General features: G+C 39.0%; 1 protein-coding gene across 3 annotated transcripts in view; it reads right to left on the reverse strand.

The window, feature by feature from the left end:
- Plekhm3 (pleckstrin homology domain containing M3) overlaps positions 1-25,402 on the reverse strand; it is a 169,085-nt gene that overhangs the window by 98,197 nt on the left and 45,486 nt on the right. For all 3 annotated transcript variants that reach the window (XM_047545129.1, XM_047545130.1, XM_047545131.1), the window contains exon 4: positions 3,400-3,545. In XM_047545129.1, coding sequence (XP_047401085.1) covers positions 3,400-3,545 — 146 coding nt within the window. The remainder of the gene's footprint in view (positions 1-3,399; positions 3,546-25,402) is intronic.

Here is a 25,402-nt window from a genome sequence, read left to right on the forward strand (position 1 = left end):
TTAAGTACCTAATAAGAGGCAGAGGTATGCTTTGGACAAATTCCTGTTTAACTCTAAGTCTCTGCTATTAAACCCCTAACTAGGAGGCTGGGGAGATAGCTCAGTTGGTAGAGTGCTTGTCTTGCAAGCACAAGGCCCTGGGTTCGATCCCCAGCACCGCAAAAAAATAAATAAATAAAATAAACCCCTAAGTAGGCACAATCTTTGAGCCCCATGCATGACGTGATAGTGACACAGAGGAGAGAGCCAACAATGCCGGAAATGGGGAGGGATGAGCTACAACAGGTTTCACCAGAGGATGTTCTCTTACTCATTCTGGAAGAATGAATAGGGATCCACCGGCTGGATAAAAAACATCTGGAGCACATGTGGAAGGATATGACTAAACAGGAGAAAGTGCTATTCTTTTTCCCAAGTCAGTAGGGAAAGTAGAAAGGACAAATACAAATATACATAAATTGATGGATATTGACATTAACATCTCATAACTTCCATGTTCTCCTTGAAGTAGAAGGCAAGGTCAGATGCCAAGAAGGACTGGGATGAGGAATCTTAAGGACAGTGAAATATGAATGGCTACTGGGTAGAACAGGAGACAGAGATGCCCAGGGATGGACCTTCTCTAAGAGAGGGATGCTTCTTCTGTGGTTGGAAGGAGGATAAGGAGGGTGCATGTGGATGAAGACAAGTTTGTTGGTGAGCTGATGAAATTATTACCCAATCATGCAATCTTCCCTATGAAGCAGAAGGTAAAGGCAATTCTCAGAGTAAATGGGACTGGGTCCTTCACCTCTTTGGGTGATGAAATGGAAGAATTTGATGGAAGCTACTAGTACAGATAGAAGAGGGCTCCAAACATCACACCTACCTACTGACTGCACCCAATCCATAGATCGCCACTTTTCTCATTTCACACTCCAAGCAATGGCCAAACCCTCTTGTCTACAACGATTCCACCCTCACTGACTCAACCATATCATTCCAGCAATTCTCCCCTCTCTCCTAGATAGTTTGTATCAGCGGAGAAAATGGGCTATTTTTTTCCATTAAAACAACAAAAAAATCAAACCTAACTTGACTCACTTTCCTTTGAGTTTCTCCCTACCTCTCCTTCCCTTTAGCACAGAACTTCTCAAGCAAATTGTCTCTTCTTGTCTTTTCTCCCTTCCTTGTCTAGGTGGAACCCACCGCTCCTACTACTCCATTCAAACTGCGCTCATTAAAGTCACTAATTACCTCCACATTACTAAAGCTGACGGTCAAGTCTCACTGCTCATCTTATTTGACCTATCAGCATCTGTCACAATCCATCTGGGAATATTTTCTGCACATGGCTTGTCAGACAGCCTGGGATCCTTCTATCTCACTGCTCACCCTTCTTGGCCTCTTGGCCTCCTTTGCTGGTCCCCCTCTTCTCTCCACCCTCTTTGAGCTGGAGTGCCCCAGTGCCTTGAGACTTCTCCCCATCGTGGCCAACTTGCAGTTTCACAGCTAACAGCCTGCTACCTATACTTCTTGGGCATCCACCTTGCTGTTCTCTGCAAAGCTGTAGGTGAATCCCTGTGCCTCACATTTGTTCCTTAACCAAAGGCCACACAAAGGCCTGAGGATGCCTCCAAAGAGTGTTTCTTCAGTAGGCCATCTCTGAGAAGCCTCATAACTTCTCTCACAGCTCCAGTTCTAAGGGCTGAATGTGCTTGAAGACAGACCTTCATATGAGGAGGACAGTCACTCCACCATGAGAAGTACCTGCGATTATATTAGCCTTCTCCAAAAATCACCAGATGTTCATGCATTAATTCCCATTTTATCACCCCATAACCTTGTGATGTTGGAGATAAGATCTAATAAAAAATAAGAGAGGACCAGGGGTGTAGCCCAGTGATAGAGCACTTGCCTAGCATGAGCAAGGCCTTCGGTTCCATCCCCAGAACTGAAGAAAAGGGAAAAAAAGAAAAAGAAAAAAAGGAGAGAGAAAAAAATAAGAGTGGCCTGTTAGTACTTCACAGAATAAGAAATACAAATGGTCAACAAATACATGAAAAAATGTTCAACATCTCTAGCAATTAGAGAAATGTAAATTAAAACTTCACTGAGATTCCATCTCTCGCCAGTCAGAATGGCAATGATTCAAGTAACAATAAATGTTGATGAGAATGTGGGGGAAAAGGTACGGTCATATGTTGCTGGTGGAACTACAAATTGGTGCAACCACTCTGGAAAGCAGTATGAAGATTCCTCAGAAAACTTGGAATGGAATCACCATTTGATCCAGTTATTCCACTCCTTGGCATATACCCAAAGAACTTAAAATCAGCATACTACAATGACACAGCCACATCCATGATTATAGTAGCTCAATTCATGATAGCTAAGCTATGGAACAAACATAGGTGCCCTTCAACAGATGAATGTATAAAAAAATGTGGTATACATACACAATGGATTATTACTCAGTCATAAAGAAGAATGACTATGGCATTTGCTGGTAAGTGGATGAAACTAGAGACTATCATGCTAAATAGAATAAACCAATCCCATAAAAGCAAAGGCCAAATGTTCTCTCTGATATGTGGTTACTAACACACAATGAGGGGGCTGGGGAAGAACAGAAGTTCATTGGATTAGACAAAGGGGAATGAAGGGAAGGGAGAGAGATTAGGAATTGGAAAGACAGGAGAATGAATCAGACATAACTTTCCTATGTTCACATATAAATAAATTCATGACCAGTGAAACTGCACATCAAGTACAACCACAAGAATGGGATCCTAATTAGAATAAGCTATATTCCATGTATATATAATATGTCAAAATATACTCTACTATCATTACATATCTAAAAAGAACATTTTAAAAAAAGAGTCGCCTATCAGAATTGTCTCTTAACACCTATCATTAACCTTCAAGGCCTTTCAAAATTGCTATGTTCCTTTTAAAAGTAGGAAATTAATGAGTCATAGTTAAGATGCCTTTAATCTGGGAGATATATAAGAATACTAGATAAAACCTGACAGCTCTATGAGACTACCTAATCAAGTTTGCTTCAAGAATGGAGGGACTTTGGAGTGTGTAGAGGAAAATGGGACAGGATGGGGTAGGGGAAGGAAAGATGGTGGACTAGACAGACATTATTATCCTATGTACATGTATGATTACACGAATGGTGTGACTCTACATCGTATACAACCACAGAAATGAAAAGTTGTACCCCATTTGTGTACAGTGAATCAAAATGCAGTCTGTAAAAATAAAAATAAATAATGTGAGCTTAGACGTTTACCTGAAAAAACAAAGTTTGCTTTGAATAATTTGAAGCAAATAATCTTCTCTTTATATTATAATCTGCAATGCATGGACACTCGAATTACTGCTAATTGACCCAGTGTTTGGACTCACCTTATATTTTGAAGTATCCCAGTTGTGGACGATGCGTGCTGGAATGAGAAAGCTGTCGTCCACGTGGCAGCTGCTGCAGTAATACCAGCCACTGTAATTGCACACCTTGGCTTTCCCGTTGGAAAGACCAATGGGTCGCTGGCAGCCTGTTCAAGGCAGAAGAAAGTCTATGATTATTGTGCTTTGACACCACAGAACAAGGCTACACAAATTAAATGGAAGTCTGCAACAGGGTACAGATGAGTCCCCTCCTTCCTGGTCTGACCTTCTCCAACCTCTCACTCCTTGGGGAGCTACTGTGTCACCTAACTGCTCCCCTGTCTCTGGTCTCTTCTGATTCTATTGCTTCTTCATTCAGCTGCACAGTACAGTTTCTCTATAACCCCACCACTATCTTCTGACTTCTCAGAGCAGAAACTTGATTTGCACTGGGCACTTTGCTAAGAGCTTCTCATATAGGTTCTTGCTTAACCCGCACAACATCTCTATGAGGAAGATATCATCAGTTCTAATTTACTGATGTAAAAAAGAAGATTTTTGCATATTGTTTGAGGTCATCAAGCCAATAAAAGGTGGAGTTTGGATTTGGCTCTAAGTTTCTCTGATGCTAAAATGATTCTAAAATCTGATATGTAGCTTTGCTTTGCTTACAAAATCAATGTAAGGAATTTGGCCTTTGACTAGCCCCATCTCACTTTTCCGGCTTTCCCTCCCTCTACCCTCCAGTGGGAATACAACCTCTTATTCCAGTCAGATAACTCTCCACATTGCTCCCCAAATAAACACAATGTTCTTGTTCCAACCTCACATAGTAGCTCACATTATTTCTCCTAACACGACACCTTCTCTGCTTTCTATGCCAACAAATCCTACCCATTATTCAAGAGCACTGGCTGCTGGCAAGTGATTGCTAACACCCATTTCATATTCCAGAAAGTCTGTGAATCTGTGAGCACTGTCCAGGGGCCCTGGTAATAATCATGGCACTGCCACAAAGTAGCCATTATTTTTCTTTGGATGAGAAGTATTACCTTCTACTAATTAGTATGGAAATTCCATTATGATCATCCCCAAGGACAAAATCCTAGCAGCCCCAGAACTGGTGATCAAGAATATACAAACAGTATCACTATTCTGACATTTCTGATCTGCAGTTTCCAGTTCAGAAATCCTTCCAATATGGTCCTTCTCGTGGTTGGGTGCCAAAAACTATGTTGATCTAAGGGATCTGACACTATTTCGTGATGCAGAAAACTGAATTACTGTTTCAATAACAAAAACAATAATGTAATGATCAGTGTTGCCCTTCATTTCCATACTAGGAGCTCAGACACATTTATTTCACAAGCCACCAATCTAAAAAGATACTGATTCACTTGAACTCCACAAAAGTATCAGAATACCCCACAGAACTTCCGTCACAAATAAAATGGCATTAGTAATCAAGCAGCTTCACGGCGCATCCTCCAGAAAGAGAATTAGATCCTCCTCTTGGTAAACACAAGCGATATTGAAATATAGTAAGTAAATATGTGAGTTTTATGCTTCAAAAACTTGATCCTCCAATAGATTTCTTTACTCTTGAGCAGCGACAAAATCATTACCAGCTCCTGTTTGTCAGGCTGGCTGAGGAATGAGAAAGAATGCATGAAAAGATAAGGAGGACCCAAACAAGCCCCTGTTCCACAGAGGAGATGCCATCACCACCCAGGGCTGTGGACGCTGGAATGCTGCCTGCTGCGCTCGCTCCGCGTTACTCACTTGGCATTTAGCACACGCCTCCTTAAATGGTCGTGCCTTTCCATGGGCTTCTCCAGCCAGCCACATTTAATTTCTCAGATACGTGTTTTTATCCACAGCATTTAACACAGGGATTTGCACATACTGGACAATCAATAAATGTTTATGCTGAAGGAATGATAAACTGAGTATTATCTGGCACATGTACACTCATATACACATAAAGAGAATTTAATTTCCCATAGCTATTCCAAAAGTAATCCTTTTAATCTGATCACTTGTCTCTTGCAACAGTCCACTTTTGTTAGTATCCCTGTTAAAATATGTTGCCCATTCTATGAACTGCATATGAAATGTGTTCACATATAAACTGTGGGACAGAGATCAGTAGAGCCTAACATATCCTAGGCACTAGAATATTGCTGTTTCCAAAAATTAGAAATAGCCAAACTAAGTCAACACTGAAGTGACACAGAATAGAATTGAATAATGATTTAGAAGGTGAATCCTGCAGAAATTCAGGATCATTATAGTTTAAATTCTCACAACACTGAAAAAAATAAAATTATTTTAGCTTTTCAGTTGTTTGAATTTTGGATATAATAAACATCAGTAAGCATTTGTTGAATGTTTATATATTCTTTAGTAGGTACTGCTAGGCTTCAGACTATTATTTTAATGACTTTATTATAATTGTCTGGATGCAACACAGGCAATATTAAAATATGCATTTCAAGAAAACACACAGCCTAAAAATGTTTAGATCAGTTGGGCACACAGATCCAAAGCTGGGGGTTCAACTATTGTGCAAACAAGCTAAACGCTCTCACAATTCTGCAGAGGTCTCTGGGCTCATATAACAGCATATGGCTAGGGTTCATCCAGGGTTCAGTTTAGACGAAAGGAGCAGCATCTAAAACTCCTACCCTAGTTCCTGGGTGTCTTCACCTTCATACCTATTTAGTCATGCTGTCCTTCTCCCAGTGCTGAAATCACGCTAGTGACCCAGAAATCAGCTCGAATTCATCCATGTGCCTGGGATGACTCTGCACACACGGGATATAGACTAGAGTAAGGAGACCTGGGTCTCATGGGGAGCCTGATCCATTAAACTCTTGAGGCCTGATTCCTTGCCACAAAATAAAGGGGTTAACCTAATTAGACTGTCAAACTCAATGAGCACCAGAATGCTCTGGAGATGGTGGTGAAATACATGGACCCCTACCCCTATATGAATTCTATTCTGTAGATTTGGGGTAGGGATCAAGAATCTGCATTTCTAGTGAGCATCCTTCCCCACTCCGACCAGGGTCTTAGAAGGATAAAAGCTAAGGTCTGCTCCCTGATTTCTAGTTTTCTTCCAAGGTTCCTCAAAGCTCTGAAAGACTTTCTATTCAACCAAAGTACAGATAGTATGCAAACTACTGAGTACAGATCTCATTATTTGTTACATAGTTTACTTTCTAAGGTTTCAAAATCAACATTTCAGGTTCTTAGTCAATTTCTAAACATTGGCAATGTAGATGTAACCTGAGTTCATTTTACCTGTATTTTTCCAGAACATTCTTATCTCCACTGGGAAGAATTCCATTCAACTTGGAAAGAAATAAAAAATTCACCCCCAAATCCAATATATTTGTCTTTGAAAGAGCATAGGATGGTTGGGAAAAAAAAGATTAGAGGCTAGCTAGTGGCCTGATGTAGACTCATTTTCTAAAAAAACAACACATAACATCTATTTCAAGAAAGAAACACTGGCTCTTTCAATTAACTGCAAGATTTCCTTTAATATCATACTAGCAAATCATGGACTAAAAATGTCTGAAACAATTCTCCATAGAGATACACAATCATGAATTTTACTTTATCATTGCAAGGTTTTCAACAGGGGAAAAAATGTGTTTTCTTAATAATGACTGTTAAAAAAAACATTTTTGGAGGGTGCCAAAGTTGGACTCTGAAAAGCAACATTATTGGGAGAAAAATAGAGCTGCAAAGTAGGGACAAAAAATAATTAATTGAAATAACTAATTAGAGCTTATTTACATATATTTTTATGTACTTTCCAACAGATTTTAACAATGTTTCTAAATTAAAGGGTATTTGTAGAAGGGAACACTCTACACGTTAGATCAAAGCAAATACATTCTTCCCAGTCTCTTTTTGAAACTTTTCAGTGTATTCAATTCATAGGAACAAAAAACTATCTCACAAGAGAACCCACTGGCCTTTTTTTTTTTTTTTTTGCTTCCCACCCCACTTCAAATCTTTAATGAACACATGCTCTGAAGAGCTTAGCTTCCCCTCTGATATACTTTTGGAAACAAATGTCACCATTTAACTGAAATCTTATTTGCTGCATGTACAGTCCATTTCCCAAATAGCCTTTCACTAAGGCACCCAAAAGAATCTGTTGCTGGGGGTTGAAGCAGAAATTTTGGCATGAACTTCCACAAAGCACAGCCTTTCTTCTATGGAGAGTACCTAGTGAGCTCAGTTGGCTGCAGTGTGGTGTTACTGAAGTTGAGATCTTGAGCAGGAGCCAAACACCTTCTTTCCACTTCACAGCTACCAACTTCAGTCCGCCTTCCTGACCAGCAGTTGGGAACCCACAGGTCTAGGACGGGAGTAACGTGAGCTGTGCTGGGCCCAGGTGAATCCCCCTCACGGAGGAGAGCATGCGCAGGATGCATTTAAGCATGGCCAGTTACCCCACCCGTTTCCTATCTCTCAAAGTAAGCTTTTACCTAATTTGGGAAGGTAAAGCCAGTGTTTTTATATCTGAAGGTGGAAATGCTCTAAGAAAAGAACAAGGGCAAATAAAAGAAAGAGAATGTGCCTTTGTAAAAGGGAGGAAAAGAGATAAAGAGAGTGAGAAGACAAATTTTCATCTGCTGTGTAAAAATAGAAAAAGAAAATCTGATGTCATACCCTCTTTTGCCATTTGTACAGGATAGGACAAGATGTCCAAGTGAGCAATGAAGGGACCTCCCTCTCCCTCCCTTCCTTTCTTCCAGTGTCCTGGGGTCAGTGAGCTACGGTGAGTGCGAAATAAAATGTTGCTCAAAGACCTGGGCTTTGATCATATGCTCTTGAGACCAGATTTTCCAAAATGAAGGAAACCAGAAATGGAGGTTCAATGACTTGCTATTTTATAAGAGGGGGGGAAATCACGAAGAATTTAGCTTTCCTAGATTATAGTCTATAACCATTGGCTCATTAAGTAGTTACATGTTGAATTTATAACTTTCTAAAATACAGTGTTACATTTGGTATAAATTGAAAGTTCTGTTTATCCAACCTGGGTTGGATAAGCTGGGCAATATTTAAACAAACATATGCCTGACACAACACAAGTAATTTTTTCAGTGTAACCTTAGTGTCCACTAAAGGACATGGAAAACAAACCTGGGCCCTAGACTGGCATTCTCCACAGTGGGACAGGACAGAGCTGAGAAGTGACATTGAACACACATGTGATTTCAGTTAACATATGATCTCAGTGGAACTGAGAATATGGAATTGTACATAACTGTACAATGGAAAGGGCAAAGGTGAGGGACACTGAAAAACAACTACTTAGAAATCAGTGATCCAAAACTTTTCCTGTCTCAAGCATCCATGTTACTATGGGTCTAGGTAGTAACTCATAAAGTAAAAGACATTTACTTAAGAGAAATTAAAATCATTTGTATATCATCTGTAATTGCTAATATGAATAGTATGGCATGTACTGATAACCTGATTGTTAAAATTATGGATCCACTACAGATTGCAACACTTTAAAATTATTTTCTCTATGAGGTTTTAAGTCCCCCAGTAATGAATATCCTACTTCATGGGTAGGAGGGAATATATATGATAAAGTATAATCCTAAAATATACTCTCTGGTTATTTCCAATGCTATATACTGAAATACACTTCTGTTCTTCAGAAATTTTTCTGATGGGTTTCATTTTTTGCACAGCTACAAATTTTATAGGAGTGAGAGATTATACACAGGAAATTGTCACTTATTGGCTGAAACTTTGACTCATAAAGTTCTGCTGCACAATCAAAAGATTGACACAAGTTCAAAAGCATAAATCAGACTTGAAAGGAACTGTTTCTACTGTGGATGACACACATTTAAGTCAACTTAAGCTGGCAATTGTAGAATGAACTGCAGCTGTTGCTAGTGAGCTATGTCTTTAAGAATACAGCAGGAGTAAATAACTCCTCTGAAACAAAATGGATGCACCTAGCTAAAGAATCTTCCTTTTAACACAGCAATATGGCAAATATTACACTTGTAAAGTATAAGCACTGGGCCTAGATGTAGTGAAAGTTCAATATGCATTATATCTAGAGAGAGCAACAGATGAGACCAAGACAGATCCACAAAAATCAACTGTCAAGACAAAGGCCATCTGTGAAGCAGAATCTTTATTACTCTGCAATTCTATGGCAATTAAAGAAGACAAGCAATCTGAATACTAATTGGCTTAAAATTTAAAGGTATCCTATAAGCTATTTGGTGAGGTTTGCTTTTGTTTCACGCTGAATATTTACATAGCTAAGACGGCTTTGACTTGTAGGGCCCATGTTATACTAACAGTGCTAAAAGTAATATATTTAAATAAGAAGTGAAGGGAATATCACGTGGAGGTAATTACTGTTGATTGAAAATATAAACTTGCTGCACTACAATATTTGTCTAATCTCATGGAATGTTGTTATTAAGATTATAAATTGTGTTAAATAAATTAATAAATACCAAGTAGATTCCAACTCACATGGAGAAATGTCAAGATTTATTGGCCTTTCAAGTAAACAATGATTGAGAACCTAAAGTCAATATTTAGTCAAAATTTATCTTGAAAGGCAATAAATCTTGATTTTTGCTAAGGTGAGTAAGTAAACATGTGCACTGTTCTAGAGATTCTGCTCTAGATAGCCACCTTGAGTCGTAAATAAAAAGATCTGTAACAGATTTTCACTTCCAAAAGGTATGATTTAAGTTGTTGAGTTATTTATTTATTTATTTTCTGGCAGTACTGTGGATTGAATCCAGGAGTGCTCTATCACTAAGCCACATCCCTGGTCACTTATTTAAGATTCATTTTGAGACAGGGTCTCACTACATTGCCCAGGCTGGTCTTAAACTTTTGATCCTTCTGCCTCAGGCTCCCAGGTAGCTAGAATTACAGGTGTCTACCCTGCGTCCGGCATGTTGATAAGTCACTTATAATTTTTCTTGTAAGATACATTAATAGTAGTGTTTACATTAGTGTAAGATAAGTTTAATGATGCAATGTTATAAATTTAGCTTCTAGAATATTTAAGACAATCTAAATTTAATATTTTTTCCATCTCGTTTTCCTCTTAATGGTCCATGACTAGATTTTCTCATTCACTTCGGTTTGTCTGTTGTTTCCCCAATGATTTTCAAGAAAATGATGAGCAATTTAAAAACCAAAATAATAATAAAGAAGTAAATGGATAAATGTATACATAGTGCTTTATAGGCACTGTTATAAGACTCTTCCATAATATACACATGCTCATGTGCCCATAAGAATATATTCATTTTATCTTCATATTAATTCTATGAGGTAGTTATCATCCCCATTTTGCAGATTTAAAAAACTGGCTGAGAGTGATAAAACAGTTCGGTCCACAGTTGTACAGATTGTGAAAAGGCAGAGCCCAACAGAAGTGACTGAAGTGGCACTTGATGAGCAACATCAAGGAACTACAAAAATGAATTTTCACACAGTTATTTTATGAGATATTACAAAAATCGTCTCCTTGTGGATGATCCAAATGACAAGGACAGAAATTAATTTATACGGAAAAACATGATTTAGTTCATTAATGAATTTAGTCTCGGGCCTTACCAGCATTACCATCCCCTCCGAATGCATTTGGTGAGGTGGGGAGCAAGAATGCAAATCCACAAGGTAGAAAGCAAAAGATAATAAAAGATAAAGGAGGAAGCAATCACAACTATTTGTGGAGATCAAAAAAGGTGACATAGGCATGGGGACATTTGAGCTGGAACTTGAAGAAAAAAGATTTTGTAAAAATTATATCAGGAAAGGCTGAAATCAGAAAAATAGAAGCATGTTTGGAAAACACTGCATATTCTAATTATCCAAGGGTCATAAGTAGAGGAATGTTGGGAGAAGAGCTTGGGATGATAAAGAGAGGCTAAAACATAAGAATGCCAAATGCTCAAGGTGAGGGGTCCTTACTGATCAATAAGATAAAGGAATAGCTAAGTTACCTTGAGCAGGGTAGAAATCTAAGTTTTGATTGGATTAATTGGTAAGAAAATACTGGGAGGGGAGAGAACCAGTTAATAAGTTATTGCACCAGTCTGAGTTTCATGAAGTGGTAGGCTTGGGAACAGCAAGGAGGAAAGAGGAGATATTACAGGAACAAAATACAAACAATTTGGCAACTGACTGATGTGAGGGATCTGGAAAAGGGACCATCAAAGATGCCCTGATGTTCTGAGCTGTGAGCATTACATGAGCTCTATCAGAGAAGCAGGTGGTTGGGGCGGTTGGGGAGGTGGGGTGGGGCATAATGTTGTTTGGGGTATTTGGTCCAAAAAATCAGTTTAAAATTTGAGCTACCAGGTCAACTGATGTCAAAAGCTGAGTTTATTGAGAATAACTGCCCTTTACTATACAAAGCAACATAAATTAGTGGGATATTCTTTTACTTATTATTGAAAGCATCAGATATATTTGATATGGGATGATGGTTGGTGAGGGTCCGAGTTCTATAACCTACTATTTTTAGTTAAATCAACCCACGAAGATGAACAAATCTTGGAGTATAAAACGTTAAGTGGTATGAATCAACCTGTATTTCAGCAGAAGGCATTTATTATTTTACAAAGAAGTGATAAAAAGTTGAAAGAGGAAAATAGGACAGTTGGCAATCCTTGTTTCTTGACGGCCCAGTGGTTCTCAACTAGGGGAGTTATCTGTCCCAACAGATATTTTTGGTTGTCATAAAAGGGTGAGTGGGAGAGTTACTGGCATCTAGTGGATGGAGGCCAAGGATACTGCTCAACATCCTACAATGCACAGGACAGCCCTGCACAACAAAGACTCCCTCAGTCCACATGCCAATAGTGCCACTGTTGATAAACCCTGTGACAGTACCAAGACAAGAGGGTGGAGTGAGACTTCCATATACTGACCCTACTTAATCACTTTTCTCTGCCAGTGATGGATATGACATCTAGGAAGAGCCTTTTCCCCAGTTCTGCTTTCTTATAGTAAGAAAATGATTCTTGGTGCTCGGTTAGTTTCAAGAAGTACCATGAAAGAAGCTTTGTCCATACTGTACCATTACCTTCTAGATGACCCACTAGTAATGATCAGAGTCAGGTTTGGGGCTTTTCTCCTCACACATTAATCCTTTGGGTAAAACACTTGCCAACCAAGAACTCTTACATAAAATATAAGAGCAAAACCAGAAAAGTACAGCTATGCTGTTTCAGACATACAAGCTGCTGCTGGTGGAACGGACAGTCCTTCCTCCCAGTTTATCTCCTTCTGTCAGTTGTATCTAAAACATGGGGATACTAGGATTCCTCGTACGATCTCCTATAATCCCAGAGAGGGAAGAGAGGTCAACCTCACTGTCCTTGTGAAAAGGTACATGTTAGGACAGGCTTTGTGGAACGTATGCACTAAGAACTTTGGGGGAAGGTGTCTTACTAAATAAACTGTCTTACTCCAATGTTCCCCCCAACCAGTGCTGAATTAGAAACAGAAGCAAAAGGAGAAATAATAATGTTGACACTGTCTCTTAACTTTATATTTTGTTCATCATGGATTGTTCAGAATTAAATTTTAACAACATTAAAGTATTATTTTATCTTGTTTGTCAAGGTTTTTTGATGCCCCCTTAAATTCTGTGTCTAAAGCAAAGACCTCACTCACCTTACCCTAGTCCCAACCCTTCTCTGAACCCTTTCATTTCACAAGAATTCAATGTATGTCCCAATTATGTCCTTTCTACAATGATTTCCCCTGGTATTTGATATTATATTAAACCACCACTAACTCTCTTTTTGTGGTCCCCAAGTATATCTCTATTAGGATGCTTGGAAAGGCCAATAACTCCTACTAGCTTAGAAGTCCAGATTAGTTTTTGGTTGACCTAGGAAGCAACCTGTCTTTCCTAACTCTGTTTCTTAAACTTGTGTTTTCTCTCAGCTTGGATTTAGAAGTCACATCTTACATTAATCTCATCAGGTCTGTAGTTTGATCACATGCAGTGCCTCTCCAGCATCCCCCTGACTTTTCTTTCACGTCACTCCCATTCTTAACACCTGCTTCTCTCATATTTTACAAGCATCTCATCTCTTTGAACTTTACAGTATCTTTAAAACACAATCTTTCCTCTTCTCTGCTAAAACCTTTGAAAAAAACCCTTGAAAAAAACCCTGACAGCATCTCTTAGAGTAATGTCTACTTGAGCTATTTTGGTAATGACAACAATTTGATAAAATTAAAGTCATGAGAGTGGATCTGAGTAGTACTAGGAACAGTCTCAAAGTGAAAAAGATTACTTTCATCAGCTTCCCGTAAATCCATGTTTGGATTTCTTCATTTTCACCCCAAACCAAATTCTTTATGTTCTGTGGGATTTAGAGAATGCCTTGGTTTGCTTACCCCCTTTATTCTTTTACCTTATGCCTTCTAATTTCTGTCTCTCTAAACATGTGACCATCTCCAAAGTTAATCTTCTAACTAAATGTTTAGTATTTGAAGAGAGGCTGATTATAATAGATTATAATAGACTTGGTAGGCAAAACAAAAATGCCTACAAGTGGGAACTTCTATTCTCTGGTCCTCATGTTGCCATTTGAAAGGCATTTCCCTGCTTCTCTTTACGTCCCTTATCCAACCCTATAAGAGTTGAGAAATAAGGCAGAGACTATAAGGTAGAGAAATAAGGCAGGTGACTGACTGATAGGTTTAGGACACCGGCACGCTCAGCTAATCTTTGGGGAGAAGAATTTTTTTCTGCTGTATTAAGAGCATGGCTTTAGGAACTCCAGCTACCACACCACGTGTGTCTACTATTTTGTCTGACTTTCGTTGTCAAATTTAGGGGTCTATTACATAATAATAAATGTGAACTCTAAGCAGTACATGTGATATTTTGATCTCCATCTTCCTGACCTCTTTATTTATTAGCCCTGTAAAATCCCTCAAGGATGATGGCTCGGACAGCATCCAATAGTGGGAGTGGGAAGGAAAGGGTAGGATGATCATAACAACACACAAGACCTCTGGGTAAAGATTATGGATAAAAGAGGATTATGGAGAGAGGAGGTACATTATCAGGTACCTTTTGCTTAAGCTAAAACTCCTCATCCTAATAATAAATGAAAAATATCATTTTCCTAAAAGCATCCCATCCATTGATAGGTCACAGGAAGACTTCTCTTAAAGAAATCACTTCGGGGACCTCCCCATATTTTCTGGGCAAAAATTCAGTGATATTGCATATCACTTTTGCTTCAGCCAGTATTTTATAACATTTGAATAGTTCCCCCTAGCCAAGGCAGTTTAATCTTCCCTCAAGATGGTGTACTGCAGATGCCGACCCACAGGACTGGAAAGGTGGGCTCCAGGCTATTTAACATCAGTGGCAGGTCTACAAAGGGTAGACCAAGTTCTTATGCTTCTAATTTATTACTCAGTCTACTGGGTCTAGATGCCTCCCAGTCATCACATCAAGTGTATCTGAAATTTTGTCTGGTCTCTAAGAGTCTAGGGTTTGAGAAGATCATTTTTATTGATGGAGATGGAGAAAGAGACCAAGACTTTCAAAGTTTATTCCTCTATGTCAGAAGTACAGGCTTGGTTATTTGAAAGGGTAGTGATTTTCAGCAAGACTTTTGGTTCAGCTCTTCATGATTTACTTACTTTACTAAAAAAATATGAAGAAGACAAAACTCTTGGTACCTGGTTAGAATGTGATTTTCAATATTATAAGAAATTGGCATGAACTCACATCTTAGGTTTTAGAATATTAGTTTCCTTCTAGAAATGGTATATATCACAAGTCAAATTTTGTTTCAGTTGAAAGTAAATAAATTTAATTTTATTGGTTACTTTTATATCCACTGAAAGGAAACACCCTCTATATTAAACCAAGATCTGAGAGCAGTATCTGGGTTAGAGAGTGGGACCACAAAATCACTGGACAGTATCCCACCACCCTGAGTTGAGGCTCAGGGAGGGCTACAGCAGGCTGGGCAGCCCAGTGTTGGTCAGTTTCTTGTCTGCCTCTGAAGCTGCTTGGTTCCAGAAGCACCCTGGAAGACACCACCATAAACTTTCTTTCCCCAGGTGGATGCAGTCAATGCTGAAAACTGCACCACAGTAACTGATTGGAAATGAGGGGACATGGCAAATGGAACGAGGCTTCCTCATTCTCTGAGGGGCAACCACATACAATGTTCATCCTCCTTTCATCCATGCACCATTTTTGTTGTGGAAATGGCCCATTCAGTGTCCTGTGCCACTGCATAATAAATAATTTGTCTAGGCTTTGACCTTGGTTTCTGGTAGTGCTTCTAAAACTCTGGAATTTTCCTAAATGATACAAGTGTCTGCTGTTTATGAGCTCCTTAGATAACACCCAAGTTTATGCTAATGGGTCATTCATGGTGAATCAGTAAACAGCTTCAGGATTAGGTCTGAACAACCTATGTGATAAGAGTACTGGGTCTTTGGCCAGCCTAACCTCCAGGGAGGAGAAGGAAGTTGGAGGCTGAGTTCTATCACATGGCAATTGGTTCAGTTATACCTACAAAATGAAATCCCACAAAAAAGTCCTGACACTGAAGCTCAGGGGAACTTCCTTGTTGAACTCACTGATGTGATGGGAAGGTAATCTACCCTGATTCCATAAGGAGAAGAAACAGAACTATGTTTTGGGGGCCCTCCTAGACATTGGCCTCTAAGTTTCTTCATTTGGTTGTTCCCGATTTATATTCTTTACAATAAAACTGTACTTGTTAAATATAGCATTTTCCTCAGTTCTGTGGGTTTTTTCTAGCAAATTGTGAACCTGAGTGTGTTGAGGGAATCCCTGAATCTGCATCCTGTCAGAGCAGAGGTGGCCTGGTAAACCCTAAACCTGTGACTGGTATCTGAAGTGGGAAAAATCTTGCAGAGGACTGAGCCCCTAACTTGTGGGATCTGGGATAACTTAGTGCTAGAATTGAACTGCAGTATATTGAATGCACAAATATAGCAAACATGTCAACTAAACTCTGACAATGCAATTCTCAGAGCAGGGGATTGCAACCTCTTTGAGGAATTCTAGTCTCACTAAGAGGGGGTATTATGGTTAAGTGAGTTTGGAAATGTTGCATTCATCCCTCACTTTGGCATAATAAAGACTCTGAGAGAACTTGTGGTCAAAAAGTTTTTAAAAGTCCCTGGAAACCTGCAAGATCTTAACTGGTTTGCCAAAAGGTAAATGTTAGGATCATCATTTATCGGTAATTTTTAGCAACCTAGATGATCAAGTAGAGAATATGTTGATTTTATCTACAGATGATTTAGGATTCCTAGAAAAGATGGTGAAAGCAGGAAATTCAATGGTGGGAATAGACAGCAAGAGTTCAAAACAGAAAATGACCAGAAATATTTACTATGTATTTACTACTGTGTGCCAGATGCAGAACCAGGGAGCTAGCAATGGACAAGACCAATGCAGAGCCAGGTGCATTGTGCATACCTGTAGTCCTAGCTATTTGGGAGACTGAGGTGGGAGGATGGCCTGAGCCATGAGCTCAAGGCTAGCCACAGTAACGTAAAAAACTTCTCAACAACAACAACACAAGATGCAACAAGAGCAACACAGCCCTTGTCATCATAGCATCTGCAGTCAAGTGGAGGAACCAGACATTAAATAAACAATTACACAAATGACAATATAATCTCAGTTATGACCAGCACTAGAGTAAGGCACACTAAACCGGCATTAGAGAGGAGAGAATTTAATAACCAGTATGAGAAACTGGAGAAGGTGTTCTTGAGGAAGTAGCATCTAAGTTGGGGGTAATGTGGGGATGAGGGAGAGGCACCCACACATGTACAGGTTCTGAGGTAGGGAAGGAGGTGGTGACCCTGAGAGACAGGGAAGTCAGTGTGGCTGGACTTAGTGTGGCAGGGAAAGAACAGCAAAGGGTAAGCGGAAACTGAGAAGGGCAGGTCATGGAAGGAGGCTGGCGTTCAGACAGAAGGAAGTGGGGAGCCCGGAACTGTTGTGAGGAGAGGACCACTAGGGTCAGCCTGAATTGTAACAATCACACTTGCTGCAGGTGAGATGAGGTCTGGGAAAGGCCAGAATGAAAGCAGGGAAGTAAAGGACTTTCATGCTCTTTGTTTTTTATTAATGTGATAATTAAAAGATTTTCAGTGTTAGCATATTTGAAAGCATACACTTGTATTTCCTGCTACAAAATTAAGTTAGGTTACTCCCACACCTCAATTTCTGGGACTATCTTTGGCCCAGGTTTGTTAAATAAATGATGAAAATATTAAGGCCAAGAAATAACTTGGTATTGCTAAATTATCAGATTTCCTTATCTAGAGATGTATTTTTAAATGACAAAATTTTCTCTAGGCAGTATAACAGATTTTAGAAAACTCTCAAACAATTCTTTCAAGGTGTCCATGAAAAGCTTAGTTTTGGCAAGGAACTTAGGTAGAAATTAAGGAAATTAAGGAAGATCTTGACCTACCCCAGCCTAAAACCATACCTAGACCAACTTCTCTCCCAGTGAAAGGTCAGTAAATAGAAACTTTTAACTCAATGTGGAGTCCAATGGTACATTAACACTTTCTTTAGAAGTTTAGTCAGAAATGAACATGTGATGAGAACAATGTTAACCAAAAAGGAAGCTACAAAAAGGGACAAGAACTTTCCAGACCAAAGTATAGCAACAAAGACTGGGAGAAATGAACGGCTTAAAAAAAAAAAAAAAAAAAAAAAAGAGCACAGCTATGGCCTATGAAGTTCAGGAAGGTCTATCAAAAGATCCATATCTTCTGAAATTCAAAATGATTTTATTCTTCTGAAACATATCAAAGAGGAACATGTGACTTCTATGATGAGAATACCAGGAATAAATCAAAAAAGCAAATTTATATCCTATAAAATCAAAAGGCCTACTTATAAAAGTGATCAAATCTCTTTGAATTTTAGGATGTGAAACAGTTTAAGATACAAATTATATAACGTTTGATTCTTCCATAGACTCACATTACTATTTAAGCATGTTTTCACATTCTTGTACTCCACTTATTTTTATTTAAAATTATTTCTTGGACCTAGAAACTTAGACTGTAAAAAGGGTAAAAAATAAAGTAATTCCTCCAACGATAGACATCAGAGCCAAGAAAAGGATTCCCATCTCCTGCACTCTCAGTCATTGATATTTCTACTGGTTTAAATTTTCCCCAAAGGAAAAAGGTATTACTTATTAAATGAGATTTAAGTGGAGAACATTAATCTCATTTTCTCTAATCTTCTACAGACATTCAAAGAATCACAGAATGAGAGATAAGAGAGACCATGTAGAGCAAGGCCATTCCCTCTAAAACATGCCAGACAGAGATGGAAGAGCCGGAAGGAGAGACAAAGACCTTGTAGTTCAACTGTGTGTCATAATTGCTTATTTATATGTCTGGCTTCTAATTCTTCATATTCTGTGAGGATGGATAAAGGTGCTGTCTTATTTTCTATGTATCAAGCATAGTGTTCAGTACTTAGTAGGACTTCAAAAAACATTTGCAGAAGGGCTGAATGAATAAATCTCTTTATCTTACAGATGAGAAAACTCTAGATTAAACAAGTTAAGCATCTTGTCTTGAGGTCAGAAATTCCAGGTTTTGCAATCTCCTTGGTCAGGGTCTTGCCTTTTCACCATGGCCATGGTAAATTCAGTCCACTCTTTTGTGCTTTTGTTACCTTTATCATATGAAACAGGTAAACACAGTGTGCCTGTTTTCCCTTCTAAGTGGCAGCCTTCAAACATGCAGACAGAAAACTATGTTATCCCTATCCTAGGTTATATTTGAACACTATGGTTTTTAGTCCCTTCACTACTTTATCACAAATTTGTTTTCAAAAGGCAGCATCCAGCCAGGCACCATGGTTCACAAGTGTGATCCCAGTGAGAGGCTGAGACTAGAGGATCACAAGTTCAAGGTCAGCCTGGGCAACCTAGTGATACTGTCTCAAATTGAAAAATAAAACAAGATGGCTGGGGATGTAGCTCAGTGGTAGAACATTTTGCCTAGCATGTTTGAGGGCTTGGGTTCAATCCCAAGTCACTGGAAAAAGAAGGAAAAAAAGCAGCATCCATAACAAATTTCTGGATGTGGTCTTGCTGGGAATATTATCTCTTCTTTCTAGACCTGATTTGTCCAGTCATAGGAAGCACAAATGCTCACTTCCCAGTTGCCTCATTTGTATGCCACACAGGCTTCTGTGAAGTCAAGTTTCCTGTATTTTGTATCTGCAGTTGATTTTCTGAGTATAAGGACAGGACTCTCTGGACTACAAACTTCATCTCATTTGTTTTGATCCATTCCCCTGGCTAGCATTTCAAAATCTCAGTTTTGTCATTCTACATATCTGTTGTCCAACCTAGTTTTGTAATAGTCACAATTTTGGTGAATATACTTATGATATCTTTATCCTGGTAATTATTATCATAGGTAGTCAAATAGCATAACCATTATATAGCACTTACAGTATGCTAATAGTATTCTAAGCCCTCTAACTCAATTTATTTGCACTATAAACTAATAAGGAATATGTGATTATTTCTCACATATGAGATGACAAAATGGAGGTCCATGGTGGTTAAGTAATTTATCCTGGGTCACATAGCCAGTGCACAGCAGATCTGGAAACTCAGGCAAAAAGACTGGTCTTTGTTCTTAAGTCCTCAACTATGCTGCTTCTCATTATCATGTATCTTTACCTATAACCTTTTAGGCTGAAAGGGACCTATTATTCAATAGTCGTAGGGTAAAACTGCCAATCATTCAGCATAACTATAATCTCTGATAACCCAAGCCTCTCTCTCTTGGGATGTTGCCAAATCCTCTCCTAAACACTAAACACTGTGCAGCATAGACCTGGCCTAGTTATCTGGTATCCCCCATTTTCCTCTGTGGCTCCTCAACTACAGTGTAGAGACCTGGTGGCTCCACACCATAAATATACTGTCTGTCCTCTCATAGCCTACTACATAATGGGCACACAACAGAAATCCAAATTTATCTTTGACAGACTATTTTAAAAGTGAAGGAGATTTTCCCTTGAATTTAATTCTGTGGGAAATATAAGGACAAAGTTTAAAATGGATTATGAAGTGGGGAACCACTTTAGCTTTCAAATTCTCTATAACAGGGACTCTTTGACATAAGCAGAGTAAGGGATGTACTGGCCTCCCAGCCAGTGACCTCGATGGTTTGACCCCTGGTCACCAGTCCCATCCTCCTGCTTATAACACTTCAAGTCCTCACCATCTTTAGAAGGGGGCGGATTCTGTGAGTCTTTGAGGAACACAGTCTGTACCTCTTTGCTGTGTGGCACACATGAGGGGATGAATAAATGCTTGTTGAAATGAACCCTCCACTAAAACTCCACTTGAGGATTTAACTACCAGCAACCCCTCCATGTTCATAATCAGAGCGGGGGAAATAAAATTTAGCCTGTTAGCATATATACCCTAGGGATTTCTCCTCTGAGAGACTACAATCGAAAACAATAACAAACTGTCTTGGACAATACAATATGAGAAGGCAACAACAGATTACATAGTTCTCTCTTATCCAAGCTGTCCATATGCTGTAGGGGGCATATCTGAGATTTTCTTGTCTTTTCCTCTTCTAATTGGCTACCTGCCTATTCCCTAAATTGGATAAATCTTCAACTTATTGCTATTCCTACTAAGTGGGAGACAAATTTCAAAATAGTAGTAAAGATAAGAATTAAAAATATCAAGGAAAGTCAATTTTTTTGTTTCCATCTTCATTTCCTTAGATCTGGCACTTTGATTAATAAAGGACTCCCTAATTTTTCACATGGGAATGAAAACAAATTTTGGCTACCCTAGAACCCTTTTTTATTTTTTCCAAGAGCATAATACACAACTGCCCTTCTTGGCACTAAGAAATCAACAGATCTGCAAATTCACATGCATAATCAGCTCCCAGATCCAATTTCTCTTTTTCTTAACAATTGCTATTCTGCATGGTTTACCCCAAGGCCAATAAGTAACTAACTAGGTCCAACACAGAAATATTGCTTACTTCCAGTCTGGCAGCTATTTAATGAATAATTAACCGCCTCATACTTTCTATCAGGGATGCTTGTATTGCTAGGGTAAAGGTATCCTTTATGTCTAAAGGATGTCATAAAACAGGCCTTTGCCAGAAATACGCCCTCATTTATCACATGAAATGCCATGTGGTATTAACAAGGTCGATACTGTTTGTTTAATATACTTTGCTTTCCTAGAAGCTTGAAATGATTTGTTTTTGCAGCTGTAACAGAGTTAAATTAGGGATTTATCTTCGGCTTAGCTAGTTGAGCATATATAACCAGGAGCCATTAATTATCTGCCTAGAGGCTTTTGGTCACCTTCCCACAACTTACAGCATCCTTGGGGTACTGAGTTACACCATAAGCAGCCAGATCTGATCCTCAAATAATCAATCCTGGCTTCTTGGGGACTGAGGGGAGATATAAAACTTCTGGTCTTTGTTTCTTGCTCTGCGACAACCCCATTCCCCACCATATAAATGTTTTTAATGTATGGATTTTTTAAAGTGAACAAGGAATTGAAGAGAAAGTCTTAGTGCAAAGACTAGTTTCAGCTATCCATTCTCACACATGAAAAAAACTAAAACCCACCACTTTTCTGGCACTTTTAATCACTTTTTTAAGTGTCAGTGATCTGACAAATTAGTGCCAGAAAGTGCCACCTTCTCCCTTTCTTCTCACACTGCTGTTCTGCAGGAGGAGAGCAATCCAGGAAGTTGGTTCCAAGTATGAAGTTGTCAAAAGCTGTGCTACAGTTTTCCCCTCTACCTATCTGTGAATGTCAGCCAGGGAAAAGGCCAGAGGAAAGACAAGACAAGGGAGAGAAAAGGGGAAAGGGGAAAAAACTAGAGTGTAATTCGAACAAAAATGAAACACACACACACACACACACACACACACACACACAAAATGGGGGGATGCTCCCCTCCATCCCAGGTCCTAACAACATACTTCTTTATCAGAGGTTCATTGTCAATCAATTAGCCAAGGCAGCAGGGGTCTGTGAGGTGGGGGGGCATCCAGGGAAACAATGGGCCGCCCTGTTGTATTACTATTTAATCACTTTTGCTAAATAAATAGAGCAGCCCTGAGGTGCTGTCATGTCAAGGGAATTTATAACAAAAAAAACTTCATTTTTCATTGGTCATTACTTTTTTCCCTTCAGGACAAGAGAGGGTTATTACTGTAGCCTTAAGTTCCATCTTTGTGTTTCTTGCCTTTGATTCCCACTCGGACCCTGCCACTTTCTGGCACTAATTTGTCAGGCTGAACAAAGAGGGGATTTGTACCTCCTGTAAGGTCTCAATTAGGAATGGCTTCTGCTGTATTATGTGCCATTCAGAGAAGACACAATGCCGGTAATTACAGGAATTTGCACTAAATGGCTGAAGAATTCACAGCAAAACTCCCCCCCCCCCCCCCCCCCCGCCCTTGGGCTTACCCCTCCCAAGGGCTGGAGGCAAGAAAAAGGAAAGCAAAAAGCTCTTAATGCCAGAAAGATGTAATTATCAACAGCAGTCCCAAGAGGTTAAACAGCAGCCAAAGAAGTAAAACCATAAAAACTGACATTGTGAAAATGGTGTAGGAGATCCCTGAGGCTCACTGTATTCCTCCCTCAACATGTTCAACCTCAGTTCAGAATCAGGAACATTGCCCCACAGTGGGCCATCCAGTTTTAGCTCCAGATTACAAAATAGTCACACAGGAATGCTTTCAAAGGTGAGCTTTGCATCTCTGTCACACCTATCAACAAGTCCCTGGGCCCTCAATTGTTAAGTTTCTTGATTGCTCGGAAATTATAGGAAAAACATCTGTGAGTGCTAGTGCCAACAAAGCCATGTCTCTATTGAGTGTAAACAGGTAGGTACATATGTCAACTTCCTAAAGAAAACACAATGACTGCCTTGTAATCTACTTTCTACAGGATTTAAGAATAACCACTTACAGAGTACATATTTCATAAATATTTTAATAAGCTAAATAATCATTTGTTTTAGCATTATTATTTAAAGATCACGAATTCCCTATTGCCAACTATAATTTTGAATTGTAACCAGCAATTTTACTAAAAGCACATATTTCATTTTCTGCTACAGAGGTGTTCCTCAAAAGTTGGACTGATGCACTTCCAAATTAACAGTTCTTCAATATCATTTCTAGCATGTGCTCCTATGTGCAAAAATCTTCTATGACTTCAGGGTGAAACTTTATCAACTGCCTACTTTTTTTGGTAGGTCAAAAATGATTGATTTCATTTAGTTCAACCTCAGACCACCTCTGACCGTTCTCTGATATGTGGGCCCCATTTCTGTGCCTCTTGTCATAGCTGCCTTTTGGCAGTCACTGATGGCATTTTTTGATAAACAACTTGTGTTTCCCAGCAGACTGCAAGTTTCCTGAAGGCAGGGACTTTTATCTTCTTTCCTGCAGTACTGACTTGTGTGTCTGGGTGCACCCAAGTTTCTGGGCAAATAATAAATAACAGAATGAATAGACATTTAGTTTTCAAATTTCAGGAAGGAGGGCTAGCAAGTGAAAAGGCCCTGGAGGCAGGAAGGACCACTATAAGTTTAGGAACCAAGACCACAGTGGTTAGGGCTTCCCAAGCACAGGCAGCCAAGGAGCTGGAAAGGAAGTTATGGAGTAATCACATACAATCAAATATAACTATCAAAAGTCCAAGCACATGCTAAGAAAGATACAGTTACATATCAGCATGTATTTTCAAAACCATAACCTCAGACATTTTTGGATAGTCATAGTCCACTTTCTCTGCAGGGGCTCTTTAAATTTTAAAGAAGGATATAGAAAAGTCTCCACTTATATAAAGAATTTAGTGAACTAAGGCCAATAGTACTGTTTTATAGACTTAAAAGCCAGTGCTTGTGGCTCCCCTGAATAGCAACTGAATGACATAATAAGGAGCTACTCAGTGCAATCTTCCATATTTAAAGTTTATTCATCCAAACTATTTAAAGGGGGAGGAACTGCATATATATATATATATATATGTATAAACTTTTAGTTTAAAGAGATACACTAAAGCCATGAAAACCTGAATTAGTTTCTCCTTAAAACAGTGCACAAAGCCCAACTCACTAAAACTAATATATTGAACTTTGGGGCATTTTGGAAGGTAGACATACTATGTAACCAGACTTTTTACTAAATGTGTCTTTTTATGAGAATGCAAAGTTAGACAATAAAGGTACAAAAGGAAGAAGCAGCTGGTTTACATTAACTGTGTTTCTCAGAAACACAGGTCAATTTTTACTGTTCCATCTGTTATAATAATCTTTGATATAATGAACAGCCTCCCAAGTAATTTAAAAAACATCCAGAGCTTTGCTTAACAAGTTTTTTGCCTTTTTTCTTTTGATACTCTGCCCCCTACAGGAGATAATGTGCTCCTGCCTGCGTCTGGAAACCAATATTCCATGTGCTGGCATTAAGAATGAAAAGCTCACTGGTAAGTCATATGTATCACAAAACAACTGAATATAGCACTCTCTGATGGAAAAGGTGGCATTTAAATGAAATAGATCAGTTTTTGCTTTGGAATGGGCCACATTATACAAATCAGCATTATCCCCACCTCAAAATTAGAAACCTACTTATACCCCATTAGTTCCAAACCAAAGCATAAAGATAAAAGCTGAGCAGAATAAATGAACTGCAGACTTGTTACCCTACCCCCTGGATTCACTTCCCCTACTCTTTCCCTTCCCCACCCTATCCTCCAACCAGCCAAATTTAGGGAGCTTCAAATTTAGACAGCAAAGGGAAGCATCCCATCACACAGAACCTAAAGCAGCTACCAGAAAGTCCTATGCCTGACCATTCTATAATAGTTTCTTCTTTCTACTTGCTTCCCTCTCCTTGCCT

This window comes from Sciurus carolinensis, chromosome 3 (genome assembly GCF_902686445.1).
Source record: "Sciurus carolinensis chromosome 3, mSciCar1.2, whole genome shotgun sequence".
NCBI classification, from domain to species: domain Eukaryota; kingdom Metazoa; phylum Chordata; class Mammalia; order Rodentia; family Sciuridae; genus Sciurus; species Sciurus carolinensis.